Here is a 17,631-nt window from a genome sequence, read left to right as displayed (position 1 = left end):
AAGTGAAAACACTGTCACTTCAATCATATTCAGTCTAATAATAAAGACTGACACACGTTACATCCTATCGCAATAATGATTAAGCGGTGACGTCATAACCGTACGCATAATATAAAACTAAATTATGCATTTTAGGGTCATTTAAAACATAAATTGTGAGGAAAAATTTTCATTTACAACTTCTTAATATTTAAAGTCAATTATTTTGTATTATTTAAATATTGTGTTTATGGTTCTGTTGACAGTATACCACGTTTAGCTAACACCTAATGTTGGATGATCTTTGACCCAGAATTTAGCAGATATAGAAGATAAATCTACCAAAACAAAACAGAGTAAGGAGAACATAATGTCACATATAGATCTGTACATATAGATCTGCCAACCTTGTAATTCAGGAGCAATGTGCTATAATAAATCCTGTAGACAAATCATATTAGAATATTTCTATTTGTTGAGGTCAAGTTGTGGCAGTAACTACTGTAAGTGCTGTAAAACAGTGATGATGAAACCTTAATTCACTGCATTTTTTCTGAAAGTGATATTCAAAAGCACATTTCAACAGCTTTAAGGATTGGTTTTGTTCTCTACTTCTGCTGCTTTGTTTACATTGACCTGCATTGATTATTTGGTTCTGTCTTCAACGTCTGAGGCCGACTGTGGGTTTTAAATCCTTATTTAATCATGTCAACAAATGCATGAAGCTGACATTCAATCCCTCAGAGATTTCTTATTATTACACCGTGATCAGAGCCAGTTTTCTGAGCTAGGATCAGTATATCTATGGCTTGCTGCTCTGATGTCTAAGTCCTCTAATGAACAATGCATCTTGGGACGGAACTGGAACATCGATCAAGACGTTTCATCACTCAGTCTGACATTTAGGAAAGTGCTTTGGTGTTTCTGGGAAAAACAAGATGTCTGTTATACTAAGAAACACATGCACAGTGTTGAGTGTCAAATGTGAGAGAATAACATTCTTTTAAATAAATCACATTAATTGTCATCTTTAGGAAGTACTGCAATCTCAAAATTGACTATTTTAATTGACAACTGATACATTCATTATTGTTAAAGTCGTAAAATACTCGACAATACTCAGTTTACAGTATAACAGTAAAACGAGTATAATTTTCAACCTTAAATCAAGGTCGTAGGTAAATGAGTTGTATTCAGCTGTAGCAGTTACTGTATGTAGCATCTGTGTATAGAATAAAACTTTGTCATTGCAACAAGTACCACAAAATTCCAAAAGCCCTTCAGTCAGAACCAGCAACAATCATTTTAAATAGACAACACTGACTACAGATGAGAATACGCAAGAAAGGACTGTTCAGAACAACTCAAGAATGTTTGACCAGAGAGACATGTAAACCAATGTAAATTTGCGATGGTAAAACAGGGGACGGGACCCAGATAAGCAAACTGCTTCTCTCGTCTCTTTTTTCGGCATGTACAAAAAAATGTAAAAAAAAAAAAAAAAAAAAAGTGAATGTAACCATGTCGGAAATAAACTGAATAAATAAATAAATAAGAAACAAAATAAATCAAATAAAATCAGTGTAAATCACCCATAATAAACATTCTAAAAGCCTTTGCATTGCAAGTAGACAACAACATAATTTAGTGCTAAGTTTCTATGCACATTGTCCAAATATAGGAACGAGCTTTGAGCCTGTGGAGATTTGCAAAAAAAATGAAATGAAAAAATAAGTAGAGTCAACGTGATTTAGTATCTGTGTGTACAATCTAGGAGGTTTGATTTCTTTGAATAACTAAAAATTCAGCTTCAGTTTTGAACATTTCATAATGTTGGGGTAAATATTGGTTCCTCTTTAATAAGAAACAGCTAACGGACTCTAGAGCTGCCTCATCAGACACGTCTGAAGTCTCCTAACGTGTTCAGCCTCCAGGTACACATCACCAGAGTCTCTGCTGTCTGATTCCATTTATTGTAATATTGATTAGGTCTGTAGAATGTGGGAGTGGTGATGTGTGTGCACAGCGCCCACACTTCAGCATGTGAGGCTTTTTGTTTTGACACCCGTAGGGATCACGTTCTTCATCTTCTTCTCCTCTCGTCTTCATCAGCTGAAGCTGAGCCCAACCTCCTACACTTATCTTGATGCATAAAAACTTTTATGGAGACCCTATTAATGAGCTAATAATAATGCATCAATGGAACAGGCACAGATTAGCCCTGTGCTATCATGTGTGGTTCTATTTTATTACTTCAATCTTGGAAACCATAGAAGAAGAGTTTAACCCTCCAGCACAAACTGAAGCAATATCTACCTTTTTACTACTAAGATGCTACTGTACACATACTGTATATATAAGTGGGAAAACAAACATACATCTCAGTTTACTATTATACTATATTAGGCAATGATGCATGATTCACATCTCCTTTGAATCTATTCTTTAATAACATGAGTTGAGTTCAAAATAAATTCCTGACAACAAAAGCAGCTCAAACGTCTTATTTCTAAAATGGAAACAAATATTGATAAGTCATGTAATCAACAATAATGATCTTTAAAGGAACAGTTTAATGCAGAGTTGGGCATATTTTATCACAATATTAACATACAGGTTAGCATTACAGTAAGGACTAATTTGAGCATTTTATTATTCTATTGTGTTGCACTTGTACTTTTACCACAACTCTGTACAGCACTTTGTGATTTTATCTGCAAAAAGCACTTTATAAATAAACTACTTACTTACTTACATTAATACAAGAAAAAACAAAAGGTTTTGTGCGTCATTGTGGTCATTTTGTATTGTTTTTACCTTTCATTTTGTATAATTGTTCTTTTTTATGTCATTTTGGTTGTTTTTGGAGTCATGTGTGTATTTTTGTTGTCATTTTGTATATTTTTCAGTAATGCATGTTTTTGGTTGTTTTTGTTGCAGTTTTTTGTATTAATAAACTAATTTTTTTAAATCTTTTGAAGTCATTTTGTGTGTTTTTTGATTACATTTTTAGTGTGTTTACTTTGGGGGTCCAGTTGCCCATGTTAATATGTAAATCAGTTATATGTGGTCTAATAAGTCTGTTGTATGCTCGTTATAATGTTTAGTTATGAGCTAAATGATTAAACAAACCAAATGATCCATAACATTGTTACAGTGATTAAATATCAATGCTGGCCCAAAATGAGTCATCATCAGTAATACCATTTTATGACAAAATGATTAGAATTGTGTAGTTTAATAGAAATGTCTTATGAGGTGAACAGGAGATATTTCTAACTTCATGTTGAATACAAAGAAAATATTGAAAAGAGGCTCATTCTCATTCCTCTGGATGTTCTCCTCTGCCAGGAGCAGACACCGCTGAGGAACGAGGATCCTGCTGTTGAGCCCTTTTCAAACTAATGGATCCGACTGGAGATCTCGCTTTCACCATTTTCCTGAATCCCAAACTATGTTTTTTCTCTCCATGAGCTCTGACACCACAGACCTGTGCTCACCCCACGCTGGGTGTCCTCTCAGAGTGTTTTCACAGAGTGCTGAATCAGAAATGCCATCAGAATGTTTGATACATGTAATATTATCCAGAGCCAAACTATTGCTTTCCTCTGAGGACTTTGGATCTGAGTAGAAAAGACGTTCCTTAAGGTATTCATCTTTATTTACTCACAGAAAAACATTTTGTGATCAATAATAATCATAAAAAAAACGTACTTTCATCAGAGCCAGTGTTTTCCTCCGTGTTTCTTATGTAGTCGTCCTAGAAAGAAAACCAACAGCGTTAAGTTTCAAACCAGTGAAGATGATGTCAATGACTTCTGGTTTTTAAAAATCAAACAATGGAATAATAAAAGAAAAATTAAACTCTTTGAAGTGGAATTTATTGTATTACATTTATGATTACCCCACGACCCTGAAAAAAAGAACTAGCAGTTAACAAAATGGATAAATGTACAAATTTGATTATGAATTTGTAAGACATAATTTCTGAATTAAACATTTAACAAGACTAATGTTTATTCATGTTTTATTTTGCTTAATTATTCTTATTTGTTTGTGAATTTTCAATACTGTCCTTATTTAACTTATACAATAAATATTACTCTAACAATAGTAAGAGAATTAACAGTCACAAAACATTAGACAAGAAATGCCATATTTTGATGTAAATTGTTCACAATGACAATAAAGATTTTCTATTCTATTAAAAAAATCTATAGTAACAGCACCGTTTAATGCTTATAATTTATATTTATCTTTTTCTCACTGCTTTCTCAAAATTTTCAATCTTCGTTATTTTCAATGTATAAAGAATTTTCAATAACAGTCAAATACATTTGAAAATGTTTTCTGAAATGAAAATGCTTCTATTTGTTTGATTTTTCATAGTGTGTTAATGTTCTCGGTCGTTAGGGAACAAAGCAAAGAGAACGTGTTTCTAAGGCTGTGAACACAAAAGTTCAGATGAAATGAATCATAAAACCTGAGCAGAGAAAGTATTTACATGTGTTTTGAGAACACGTCCCTGGTGTACTGTAAGGGTGATACCATCTCTGCATCCCATCTTTATTTTCATGTCAGCACAGTAAGGATCATAACCCAAAATGATTAGCACTCAGCTGATGACCCACAGAGGGCTCTGAGGAACAGGACACTTTAGTCACTGTTTTAGCTTCAACACCAGCGTTAAAGATATACATTCAATCGTTTAAGGACCAGTTTGATCTCACGTGTGCTGTGGATTATAGGAACAACTTTAACATCATTATGCTTTTCTATATCAGTCCAATTCACTTCAAAAATTAGTGATTTTTTCACCATTTTTTGTGTAATTGAAAGAAATGTTGTGCCATTGTTTGTGAGAAGATTTGTAGAAAAATGTAAAGTTCTTTCCACACTTTGAAATAAAAAATGACTGCAGTCACATGGTTTAAACAAAGGAAACATACAAGCCCCTAAAAATGTAGTGTTTCATTAAATTGTTCACTTAGTCCATCTACAACTGGATTATTTGGTTATTTACACAATAATTCATTTTTTACTGTCATCTTTAGTTTCTCCTGTGGACAAAATCTGATTCTCTTAAGGGCCGAATTTGGCCCTCGAGCCTTGAGTTTGACACACGTGCATTAAATCCTTTTCTCTATAGACACACAAGGAGACACTCACCTCCACTTCCTGTGACATCAACACGCAGCAATGAAAGGGAGAAAGAAAAGATACACATTGTTAAAGATATTATTCAAATTCATTTTAGTTATTTTTTCCTTCCTATTTAGGGTGTAAAAAAGCAGGGTGGTTTATTACAGATAAACTGTATATTAACACAAACATTCACTGAGGATTATGAGCACCTATTAACCAAAACAGATCAGCTGGCTGGTCCTGATCACCAAGGGGTTCATTCTCTCGCTGCGTTTGCTACACGTGCCAAACGCCAGCATCCTGCTCGCTCAGAAGTTACAGATAAGCCTCTGCATACGTATCACCCCAGGGAGAAATATCAGCTCATTGGTCCACATCTTCAAAGGGAAGAGGCAGATATGATCTAGATGTCCTTTACAGTCCGAACACACACACACACACACACACACAGCACATTTACTAAGTGTAGCACTGACAACATAGACAGGAATAGCATCGGTAACGTACAACCTTGAGCTAACAGGGGAGTGACTGCTTTCCTTTCATTCCTCTTCTCCGTCTTGGCCGCGGGCCATGAACATTAAACATCAATACCTACCACAGCCTGTGTGTATGTTTCATCATTCAATGCTCCAGTGTGTGTGTGTGTGTGTGTGTGTGTGTGAGAGAGAAATATAGCACTGCATGCTTTATTTCAGCACCTCTACCCAGTAAACACACCTAATACACTTGCGCTCACACCTGTCTACTTAACAGTACTGCATGTGACAGCATCCTAATATATCACTGGAGACGATTTACAGAACGCACAAGGACGAGCTCAAATGTCCAAGATGGGCTTCAGAAGACGGATTCAAGAATTCATTACAGAGAAGCAGCAGGAGAAAGATTTCAGCTCAGAGGAGGTTTCAGAGGGACACATTATTTCCCAGCAGCTCTGAGGTATTTTGCTGTTTGTGATCCAACGAACTGTCAGAGTTTCTACAATGAGTGGCATAAAAAAAAAAAATAGATTTTTTGACTTTTCCTAAGAAACGTGAAAATCTTCCCTGATACTTTATTTATTTGGTATTTATAGTCTAGACTCTAGAAAGAGAACAGGAGAAATTCTCGTAACACTTTACTTGAAGTTTTATACATAAAAGCTGACATTACGCTGTCATTAGCATGTGTTTACATGGAAGGTTGTCATTAAGTGTGGTTAAATTATATAATCCTAATCCTAATCCTAATCCTAATCCCACGCTCGTTCCAGTCTTACTTACACGTCGTCTATCTCCAGGTTTACAATGATGCTGGAACACTCTGATGTTCTATCTCTCTATCATGTTCTGTTGGTCCTTCTGTCTACTAACCACAACCAGTCTACGCAGATGGCTGCCACCTCTGGTTCTAACAGAGATTTATTCCTGTTAAAGGAAGTTGTTTCCTCCCATTGTCGCTAAAAGTTTGTTCATGTGGATCTTGTTGGGTTTTTATCTGGACGGAGCGTCTGAGGCCTCGTCACGTCCCACAGAGTGAACGGTGCGTAAGCCAAGTACAAACACCAATGAGATCCTTTGGAGTGCACGCGGTCCACAAACAGAGCCAGACATAACGAGTCGTTCACTGAGTGTGTGCTCACATTAAGGGCAGCAGTAAATTAGCATGTGTTGATCACATGATCATGTGTTATATTCATGTTACTTTTTGTAGACTTTTTTTCTTTATATAACCATGAGTTCATGTAAACTGAGATGTGTAAGAATTTGAAGATGCAAAATATTGTTTTATTTATTGATGTCAATTTAAACTGTTTTTAAGTTTCCATTTACATGATCAATATAAATTAAATCAAACATTATTCTCTATAATTGTAACTGTATATAATGTAATCCACTGTATTGTCTTCATAGAGAAGGTATTTATGGCTCCAGGAGGACTTTAATCCAGGTGAGATGAGGTTAAATGGTTCCTTGTAGAGTAAAGGTTACAGACCCCTGACCAGGAGAAGAGGGTTAGGAGACCCCACTATCAGAGCTGGACCCTCTCAATTTAATTCATGGGGTGAAACAATGCAGATGATAAGTTGGTTATGTTACTGTTAAATTAATTCATGTACAGCATTTCTGTAAAATAAAAAAACAGAATAAATGTAACCTGTTGTTATGATTTAATGTTATTTTTTAAAAATTGTTACGTCTTCTTTTAAAATTGTATCAATGAAATGAAATGTTATTTCATAACAGATCAACTAAGAAAGTTAGTGTAGAGCTCTGGATAATGACAGCGTAGTGTCGCCTTATGGATAAAACTTAAAATAAACTGTGACTGAAATTCTTAAATCTGATTTCACAAAACAGCAGAAAAAAAAGTAATATCATCAAACTTTTACATTTTTCTGCTCCTGTCCTCAATGCCTGCTAATATGGATTGTTTGTTAAGTGCAACAGTTACTTATGTAATTATTTCCAGGGCTTCTGTGATTACTGGGACCAACATTATGTGCTATAGGTAGAAGTCTTATCTGCTCATGCCAGCAGTGGTACGGGCATGGACACGGTTTAGAGCTAATACTGTCTGATTCTCAGCCAGGCTTCAGTTACTGACCCAACACAGGGATGGAGGTACTGTACTCCCAGTGCAGGCTCCCCCACGTCACATGATTCATATCGCACACAGCACCTCTTTTGCCATTTGTCAACAGCGAGGTAATGCAGCTGGTGTAAAATAGAGCCAGGAGCCTAATGGAGCATGACAATCCAGATGTGGTGACGGTTCCTTGAGGACCGCTGGCTGGGTATTAGGCTGACAGTGTTTGGCCTAAAGCCTGATGGTGCTCCTCTGAGTTAACGTCACCTTGCACAAGCTCTAAAAACACGGAACCACACACCTCCCCCACTGTACACAACAACACAGCATCAGCATCACATTGTTGTTCACGGCACCCTCAGAAAAAACTAGCTTAAAATGGTTATTATAAGTTTAGAAAATAGGTAAAAACTCTAATTAATTTTAATCATATTCATAGAACTTTCCTGAACCACATTATCAACTTAAAGATTAGGTGCAAATCACACCAAGAAAGCAGTAACATGAAGACAACACACACTGCCTTCCTCTGGGAACCTTAAAAGCTGTCAGAGATGAAGTAATGACTTGACTTCATCCTCAGGGTAAAAAGAAACATCCCAGTAAAACTCAACATGTATCATCTCATTACAGAGCTAGTTGTCATGTAAATGTCAAATATAAGAATGATGTTCCTCTATTGCAGATACGAGGCCTAATACAACATTTTCAACATAACTCTCACAGGAGAAAATGAAAATGATATACTGGGATTTTTAGTATAAATCTTTAAATTGTGTGGATAATTGATCCTAATGCTGGAAAATAACAAATCTAAAGGTTTATATTTAGATGTATTGCATCTGAAAAGTTTTCTATCTCAATAAAAAATACTTTGTGAAGACACAAAAAAAGCTGAAGTTAAAGATGAAGAGTCTCGAATTAAGCCTCAGGTCTACTGTGGTTCCAGTAATGTGGCAAGTGTGGCAATGGTTTAATATGCAAGGACATTTTATTTAAATAGCGCATTTCATTAACAGGCAATTAAATTAGCTTTCATGATTAAAAAGCAGAAAACATTAAACAGAGATTAAAAATCAACAATAAAATGATTAAAAATCTCCCTCTCAATCATACGCAGTAGAGAAAAAGAAGAGCTTTTAACTTCAAAATGTTCACATGTGATGCTGACTTCAGCTCTGCTGCAGTTTGTTCCACTTCTTTGCAGCATAACAACTAAAAGCAGCATCACCATGGTTACTGTGAGCTCTGGGCTCCACTATCTGACCTGTGTCCATAGATCTCAGAGACCTGCTGGGTTCATACCTGACTAACATCTCACTGATGTATTCTGGACCAAACCCATTCACACATTTATAACCAGCAGCAGAACTTTAACTTTTTAATCCTAAATTCACTAATGTTGTAAACAATAACACCATAGAACTGTCAGTGAGGTAAACTTAACTAAAAACAGGATGCAGTAATTCAGCATTAATGCGTTTGTATTAAGAAGCAAAATGAGAATAAATTCAGAACAACAGAAAACAGTCAAACCATCTCAAGGTTAAAAACCTTTATGCTAAAGGTTAGCTTGCTAAAATGAACACATTTAAGGTGACTAGTTTAGACACTCTGTTTTAGATGAATCCCCCTTCTCTGGATATTAACTGCATGCTTCATCTTCTAGAATATCCCTTATTGATATTCTGATGATGACATTTGCTGTGAAGAAACTGGCTTAGCAGCAGAAATCTAGTCAGAGGTTAAATGATGATCTGGACATTTTGCATTTGCTCCACTTGTCATTTATCATCCTTCATGAAGACATTAGCTCAGCCCATAACGAGATAAACACGGCCAAATAGTTGGATTGGAGATCCAGGTCACGACGAGTCTGGCAACAGAAGCCCCCGGGCTGAGGTTCTGACATCCTTTAGAGCACTTTGACACGTCTGCTGTGTAAGTGGCAGGAAATGTTCCGCTCATCCATCACGATGCTATCATTTACATTGTAATGTGCTTTGGGCTGATTGATGTAGCTGGATGAGCTGTGTGTTTAAGTTTCTTTAAGTGTCTGTGAATGGACACATGGTGCTGAGAATCAGTCCCACCCTCCATCTCGCTGTAGTTATTGAGAAGCAGTGGGAGTGCGTCCTGCCTTTACCGTGTCATTATGGCGCTTTGACCCAGCGTGCTGGAGAATGAGTGGTGGAGGGAATGTTTCTGTCCTTGTGTAACCCGCTGTCTAAACACCTCAGGAACAATAAAGTTCTTCATGACAAAGTGTGTCTTTTAGCTTTTGGGTAAAAAAAAAACAAAAAACTGGTGATGGAAACACCTGAATAAAAAAAACACTCTGTATCTGCAAATACACGTCACAGGACGTGACGTACCTGGTCACGTGACCATTTCTGGCTAAGTAAACATAACGTGGTACATGTAAACAGAAGAGGAGAACAGGACATGTCTTAGTGTTAGACTTAAAAAATTATTACTGCCACATTAGATGTGAAACAACAAAGGGATGCAGAGCGTAATAAGGAGGTTAGGAGCGTCCTGCAGCCCAAAACAACCTTCAATGGAAACATGTTCAAAGTGCAATTATACTTTGTCAACATTTAGAAATATCGCTTTTGTTTTGCAAAAATCTGTAATGGAAACCCAGCTAGTGATGCTTTACCTTAAGTACAAACATCAGACTTGTATTTGTCTAATCCCTCCAAATGATCTAAGGTAGATTACATGTAATCAAAATACAAAATAAGAAGAAACTGAAGCGACTAAAAGAATAAAATACCAAAGTGTTATGGGATTAAGTCACAGCCACAGCAACACAGCACAAGATTAAACTGATGGTCTGGGCTGGGGAGCTCGGGGGGGCCTGCAGGCAAAGGTGTTGTTCCACAGGGTTAAACGATTGCCTGCAATGCAGTACAGTACGGAGCACAATCTGCAGCGATATCACACAGCTACCTAACCCAAGCATTCATCTAACAGAAGTGTTTACATCACAGTGAAATAAATGAGTAATTAGCAGCACTGAGGGGATCAGCCTCTGCTGACGGATGGAACTATTTTCTATACCATGACATTTTCATTCCATGAGGAGCTAAGATAAAAAAAGATAAAACACTCTTGATTTTGCATCCGACGAGACGTGGGAAAACACTTCATCTGTTTGATGAAGTGTTTTTCAATCCAACCCCTGCCGTTGGGGAAGACGAGTCAGTTTCTGGAAGTTGCATCACAGAAATAAAGCTTTTCTTCTTTGTAAGCTGTGGTCTCAAATCACAGATGAAGTGACACATCAAACACAAAGACTCCAGGGTTGGTTCAAGGCATCACATGCTCTGAGCAATGCAGTAATTGGAAAAAGAGTGGGACAAGGCCAGAAAAATGGATTGGGTGGAATCTACTGCTGAGCCAAGCAGAAACTTTGAAACATCTGGCAGCCTCCCATCGCTCCCACCTCCGGAATTTACAAAACAAAGAATGGAAAGAAAAGAATGAAGCTCTCAGGTTGAGCTCTGCACACATGCTTCAGGGAGTTAGCTGCTTATGCTTTGTCGTCCATACTCCACTGAGCTGAACTGCTTCAGCATATACAATATAGGAAAAAACACACATAGAGATCAAGATCAATCACCAAACCACACAGTTATCAGCCTACATTAACAGATCAATGTTGGTGAATTCACACCAATTAGCCCCACCCACACCAACAATAGTTTCTCTTTTTTAAATTTAGGTTCTGAACATTCTGTCCTCTAAGTTGAGCTGGCAAACATAACCAGAGCACTCAGAGCGCAAACCTCCACCAAACACCAAATATGTCTTTTTTCCAGATATTCAGAGTTATCTGGGTCACTTTAAGGCGTGGGAAAAATGTCCATCCAATTAATACATTGATACAGTAGGTCCAAATGTAAGATCTCCTGTATGTGCATTCAAGATCAAACCGACTTAAAAAAAAGATCAGTAGGTAAGAGAGAGTATAGGAATCTTTAGGTACCTCACGATTAAGGGTGCAACGATTAGTCGACAAAAAACGATAACAGAATTAGTCACCGACAAATGTATTTGTCGACAATTGTCTGTTACGTCATCACCGTCTTCTTCAAGCTGTGGATGGAGCTGAACATAGTTTTTTCATAAGGAGTGGCTCATCTACCTTCTATATATCTGTGATCAGAGCTGTACGCACGTTACGGACGTGATTAGAGGGAGAAATATCATCAAAAACATTCCCACTGGTAATAATATGTCGCTGTTACTGGGAGCTCAGCCAAAATTTTGGCATAAAACTATTACCACTTTTCAATATTTTTAATTATATTTCACGTGTTCACAGACAAAGCTGGTCCCATTAGACAGTAATGTAAATATTGTGGTTATTACACCAGAATATCCCAATAGTTAGGCTATGTTTAATTATAGGAAATCAGAGATATTTATCAACCATAACTATATGTAACTCATTATCAGATATAAAATAAACTAGATTCAGCAGCAGTGGTTTATATTAAACAGTAAAAACACTATTGTGGTTATTTTTGCTTTTCATGTGCTTTTAACTTTAAAAAAATGAATGATGTAATGATTTGATTATGAATCGATGCATCTCGATGCACTTTTTCTACATCATTTCTTAGTTTCTTGCTGTAACCACTGATGAAATGTGTTTTTAAAAACATAGCAGACAGAGATAAATTCACCTTTTTACTCTTTGTTAAATCAGAAGAGGACGTTTGTAATATGTTGAGTTAGAACTGCATGGTAACGTGCCAGCGTAGCAGCATTAAACAATGAACACAAAGAGCTGTTCTAAATGATAGATCATATACAGTTTATTATACATAAACTACATACGCAGCTCAAGTACTGTAGTGGTTTTAAAACATCAGTTAATCCATTTAAACATCCTTCTACAGCATTTCTTGTAACTTACCATTTAAATAAACGATTATTGGAAATGTCTGAATAGATTATTGATTACTATGTCTGAATGACGATGCATTGATTTCTCCACCCTATGAGAGAAAGGGAATTCTTTAACTTATGAAACTGATCCAGAATCACTGTATTAATCTGGATCCCCTCCAAATATTAATGGAATCTTCAATGGCATGACATATTTTGATTTAAATTTTACTTAAAGGTGAGGTACTTTTAAAGTCATTCTCCTGACAAACAAAGAAAGAAAGAAATAAATAAATGCCAGTGAAAACATTGGCAGACGCAGTGATTAGAGTGAGTTTTTAAAGGACAGACACAAGGATCTACAGAACATGGCTCGTTCTAGTTTACAGAGGTCAGTATCAAAGGGAACTCATCCAAGGAGGCAAAATGTGCTAAAATAATACCAACACATCTTTAATTCACATCAGGATCTAAGGCTGGGTCTATTACAGTCAATAGCAGTTTCACCTTGTCTTTGTCTTTGTCAGCGCTGTCAAAAGTGCTTTATGTGTTTGGACGCTGCTCGTCTAAAACTAAAAACCAAATCTTTGTGAGAATATAAGTAAAATAACCTGAATCAGCAGAATAAGCATCAGGGCATTAATGGAAGAAGTTTGATTTGTTTGCAAAACTACGGTAGCACTATTAGTACTGTATGTGTCAGACATGAGGTGAGAAAGCATCAGCTTTGTCATACAGCAGTGGATAGAGCGCTAACAGAGCTAGCTCAGTAAAAAGGCTAGCTGGTTCTGTTCTATTATAATCATAAGAACAAATAAGGTTGTTGTGGCTGCTGATCATACTAATGTCTCACAGTGTGAGCGGGATATTACAGTAAAACTGGAGACACATTGAGACGTAGCATCAATGACAACTTCACGCTTAAATGAGATTCTGTTTTGAGGGGGAAGTGATTAAGTATTATCTCTACATCAGGATTGACTTTATTCAGATCATTTTAATATGACTTTTGGGGATCTTTTATCCCAACGATGCAACAAATCAACAGTCTGTGTCACTGTACCACGTATGAACAAACACAAATATGCACCATGAGCCTCTTATTCTATAGTTAGCTTGTCACAGACGGGTTAACAGTTCCCGCAGGTTTGACCTTCACACTTCTCTGTTGCTCTTGCAGTCGTAGGAAAAGCCTCAGCCACCAAACTCTGTCACATTCAGCTGAGGGACAGTCAAACGTATGACGTCCTTGGAGAATATCAGAAATAGAGTGGACTGCACAGGGACTAGGCAGGCGGGAGCACGTCCTAAAAGTCTTTGAAGCTTGGTCAACTAGTACAGTGCGTGCCCTGCTGTGTCAAACATAAGTGATTTCTGGCCAGAAGCAATGAATTCATCAAAGCCAGTTTGAACTTGAGCACTTTGTATTATTGCACGTACTTTAGAACAAAAGGTGGAATAAACACATTCAAACATTCTAACCGTAATGACCTCTGAATGTGTTTCTGTGCTATCAATGCCAAGTCTATCTATGCAACATCTATCTGAGTAACACAAATCATAGTCACATTTGTGTTTAATATTCATTTTCATAGCCACATTAAAATATCCACTCCCAAGAAGGCTATGCATCCTGAAACTAGGCATTTGTTTTAGAAGATTATCTCGCTCCTTCAAAATAAGACACCGTAAACTCCTGAACTAATTTAATAATACGTGTCGGTTTATAAAAAAGCTGTTAGCAGCTATCTGAAACATAATGTACACCCTATGCAGGTGATCAGATCATCATGAGGAATAGCTTTATTTTAAACAAGCAGCTTTGAGCAAAATCTGAGATTCATTTGTTAAGATTTGGCCAAAAACTGAGTTTCACCCTCAAGTCAAATTAAAGCTTCATAGACATTGACATGGACCCATAAACAAACACAACACCCAAAGTGTGGGTCGACGTGAATTTATTTAACAAAAAGTGTCCTCTTGGCTTGGCTTGATCCTGGGAGTGGCTCCAGAGCAGGCTCGGGTATTAGAGGAATAAAAGTCCAGAATCAAAAATAAAACTTGGCAAAAAGCATAGACTTCAGGATATCTCTAGAGCAGAAGTACCGCAGCATAGACGGAACAATCCAACCATGAGTGGAGGTGAGTCTGAGGCTTTTGTATTGCAGTGATGAGTAATTGATTTTTTGATTGATTGATTGATTGATTTTATTTATTTTTGAGCAATTTACATTTTGCATTCCTACAACATTCACATTCACATTATTCTGTTACAGTAGCTCAAAAAGGGAATAGGCTGAAGCCAAAAGCTTATATACACCTATCCCGTAATCAATATAATAAATGGTTACATTTCCTGGTGATTTTGCACAATCCGCTTATATTCTAAATAATAATTAAAAAGGAAGAAAAAAAAAACTCAATTCCAGTGGCGGGAAGTACTCAATTACATTTACTCACGTACATGAACTTGAGTAACTTTTGAAAATAATTTTACTTCTTAGAGTATTTTATCCATACAGTACTTTCACAGTTTTACTATACTCTTGCGTAAACAAAAATAGTGGTTACATTTTTCATCCGAAGAAATAATCAAGCAACATAATGATATCCATAACCAGGCGCATGTACAGCTTCTGCATCATGCAACTGTTTACGTAGCAAATAGAATTTAAATCCTTTCATCGGCACTATATTCAAGTAAAACTTTTTCTTTATACTTTTTCTTGAATTTGAAAAGAGTTGGACACTGCTTAAGATCTTCCTCTAACCTATTCCAAAGCCAGACCCCTAGCACAGAAATGCACATCTTTTTTCTGGTTGAATGCACCATCTGCACTTTAAAGATCATACATCCTCTTAGATCATAATCCCCTTCTCTTCATTCAAATAGTTCTTGAATTTTAGCTGGTAACAATGATTTTGTAGCTTTGTATAATAGTTGTACCGTATAAAAGTCAACTAAATCATACAGTTTTAATAGATTAGATTGCAGAAATAATTTGTTGGAGTGCTCATAATATCCAGCCTTATTAATTGTTCTGATTATTCGTTTCTGGAGTATGAAAAGGGAATGTAATGAACTTTTGTAATTGTTACCCCAAATTTCTATACCATATGTCAGATACGACATGACCAAAGAACAGTACAGCAGATGAAGCGCTTTATACTCCAGCACATGCTTAGTTTGATTAATCACTGCAATACTTTTTGAGATTTTATTTTGAATGTGTCTGATGTGCGGTTTCCAATTCAGTTTATCATCAATAATCATCTCCAAAAAAATTTTTTCGACACCTTTTCTATTGTAATATCATTTATCATTGGAACTAGGTGTGCCTGCTCGGAGTCCACGCCCCACCAGGACCAAGCCTAAAAGAAAAACAAAGAGCCACAAGAGGGAGACAAAAACAGGCACATATGGCCAAAAACATAACAGGACCCCCCCCTCAACGGACGCCTCCTGGCGTCCTACCAGGCCTGTCAGGGAACCGGCGATAGAAGTCCCTCAGTAGACCAGGGTCCAGGATAAGGCGACGAGAAACCCACGACCGCTCCTCAGGGCCATAACCCTCCCAATCAACAAGAAATTGGAATCCACGCCCCCGGCGGCGCACATCCAGGATCCGACTAACCATGAAGGCAGGATGACCCTCAACGAGCCGGGAGGGAGGCGGGGGGACGGCCGGAGGGCACAAAGGACTGGACATGACGGGCTTGATCAAGGAAACGTGGAACACAGGATGAACTCGTAGAGCAGCGGATATTTTAAGTTTGACAGAGACGGGGTTCACAATCTTCTCAATCTCGTATGGTCCCACATACCTCGGAGCCAGTTTCTTGCAGTCCACTTGGAGGGGCAGATCACGGGAAGAGAGCCACACCCTCTGTCCTGTTTGGTAGACCGGTGCTGCCGTGCGACGGCGGTTGGCAGTTTGCTGGCTACGAGCTGCAGAACGTGTGAGGGCAGAACAGACGGTATTCCAAACGGCTCGGCACCGACGAAGATGGGCCTGAACAGATGGGACAGCCACCTCCCGTTCTTGTGCAGGAAACAGAGGCGGCTGGAAACCAAGAGAAGCCATGAAAGGAGAGAGTCCAGTAGCAGAACTTGACATGGAATTGTGTGCATATTCAACCCAAGGAAGAAAAGTGGACCAAGCAGTAGATGGCGGGCTGTCACACAACGAAGGGCAGTTTCGAGACATTGGTTTGCCCTCTCTGCTTGACCGTTTGACTGTGGATGAAAACCTGAAAGGCTGGCTGACGCTCCAATGGCCTGACAGAATGCTCTCCATACTTGTGAAGAGAATTGAGGTCCACGATCCGATACGATGTCCACAGGGATCCCGTGTAAACGAAAAACATGTTGGACTAACAAGTTAGCCGTCTCCAAGGCAGATGGGAGTTACATAAAGAGAACAAATCTTTAGTGAATCTGCTTTTGTTTAAATTTAGCTAAATTTTGTCGAGCTTTTAAATGAGACCTTGTTTCAATGAGACTACCTGTATAAATAAATAAATAAATACAATACTTCAGTGTTCATTAAAAACCTTGATTTTCAGTGAAAACCTTCAGCGTTCAGCGTGCCATCCGTGGAAGAACACCCAGAGTAACAGTATTAATCTGACTGCCAGCAGCACATGGAGGAGCTTCAGCTGCACTGAGACAACACTCAGGCAGATGCCACCATAAATAATGCATGAACAATAGAGCCAGAAGAACCTTGAAATGGATAATTATTCAGGCTGACGTTTGAGCAACTAACAGAGAAGGTAGTGTCTAAAAGGAATGAATTAGTCCTGCCATTGCAGCTGCTTGGTCTGATACACATTTCATTACCAATCATATTAATCTAAGGCTATAGTCCCTCCTATCTACTATCTCCTTTCATATCCACTGTTCCTTCACCCCCAGAAGTGTTTAAGTGGCGGCCATGATAAATGGCGTTCACATTTTCTTTAAGCTCAGGAAAGGAGTCTCAATGCTTCCTTTATAACCACCTTTAGCCTAGCAAACACTGATACATCCTT

General features: G+C 37.7%; 1 protein-coding gene across 2 annotated transcripts in view; it reads right to left on the bottom strand.

Annotated features, from left to right (window-relative positions):
• Positions 1-17,631, bottom strand: part of LOC114481385 (testican-2) — a 36,974-nt gene that overhangs the window by 12,990 nt on the left and 6,353 nt on the right. For both annotated transcript variants that reach the window (XM_028476180.1, XM_028476181.1), the window contains exons 2-3: positions 5,149-5,157; positions 3,694-3,739 (exon numbers count right to left, since the gene is read on the bottom strand). In XM_028476180.1, coding sequence (XP_028331981.1) covers positions 3,694-3,739; positions 5,149-5,157 — 55 coding nt within the window. The remainder of the gene's footprint in view (positions 1-3,693; positions 3,740-5,148; positions 5,158-17,631) is intronic.

The sequence above is a fragment of the Gouania willdenowi genome, chromosome 19, assembly GCF_900634775.1.
Source record: "Gouania willdenowi chromosome 19, fGouWil2.1, whole genome shotgun sequence".
NCBI classification, from domain to species: domain Eukaryota; kingdom Metazoa; phylum Chordata; class Actinopteri; order Blenniiformes; family Gobiesocidae; genus Gouania; species Gouania willdenowi.
This window is presented reverse-complemented; position numbering and strand designations above follow the sequence as displayed.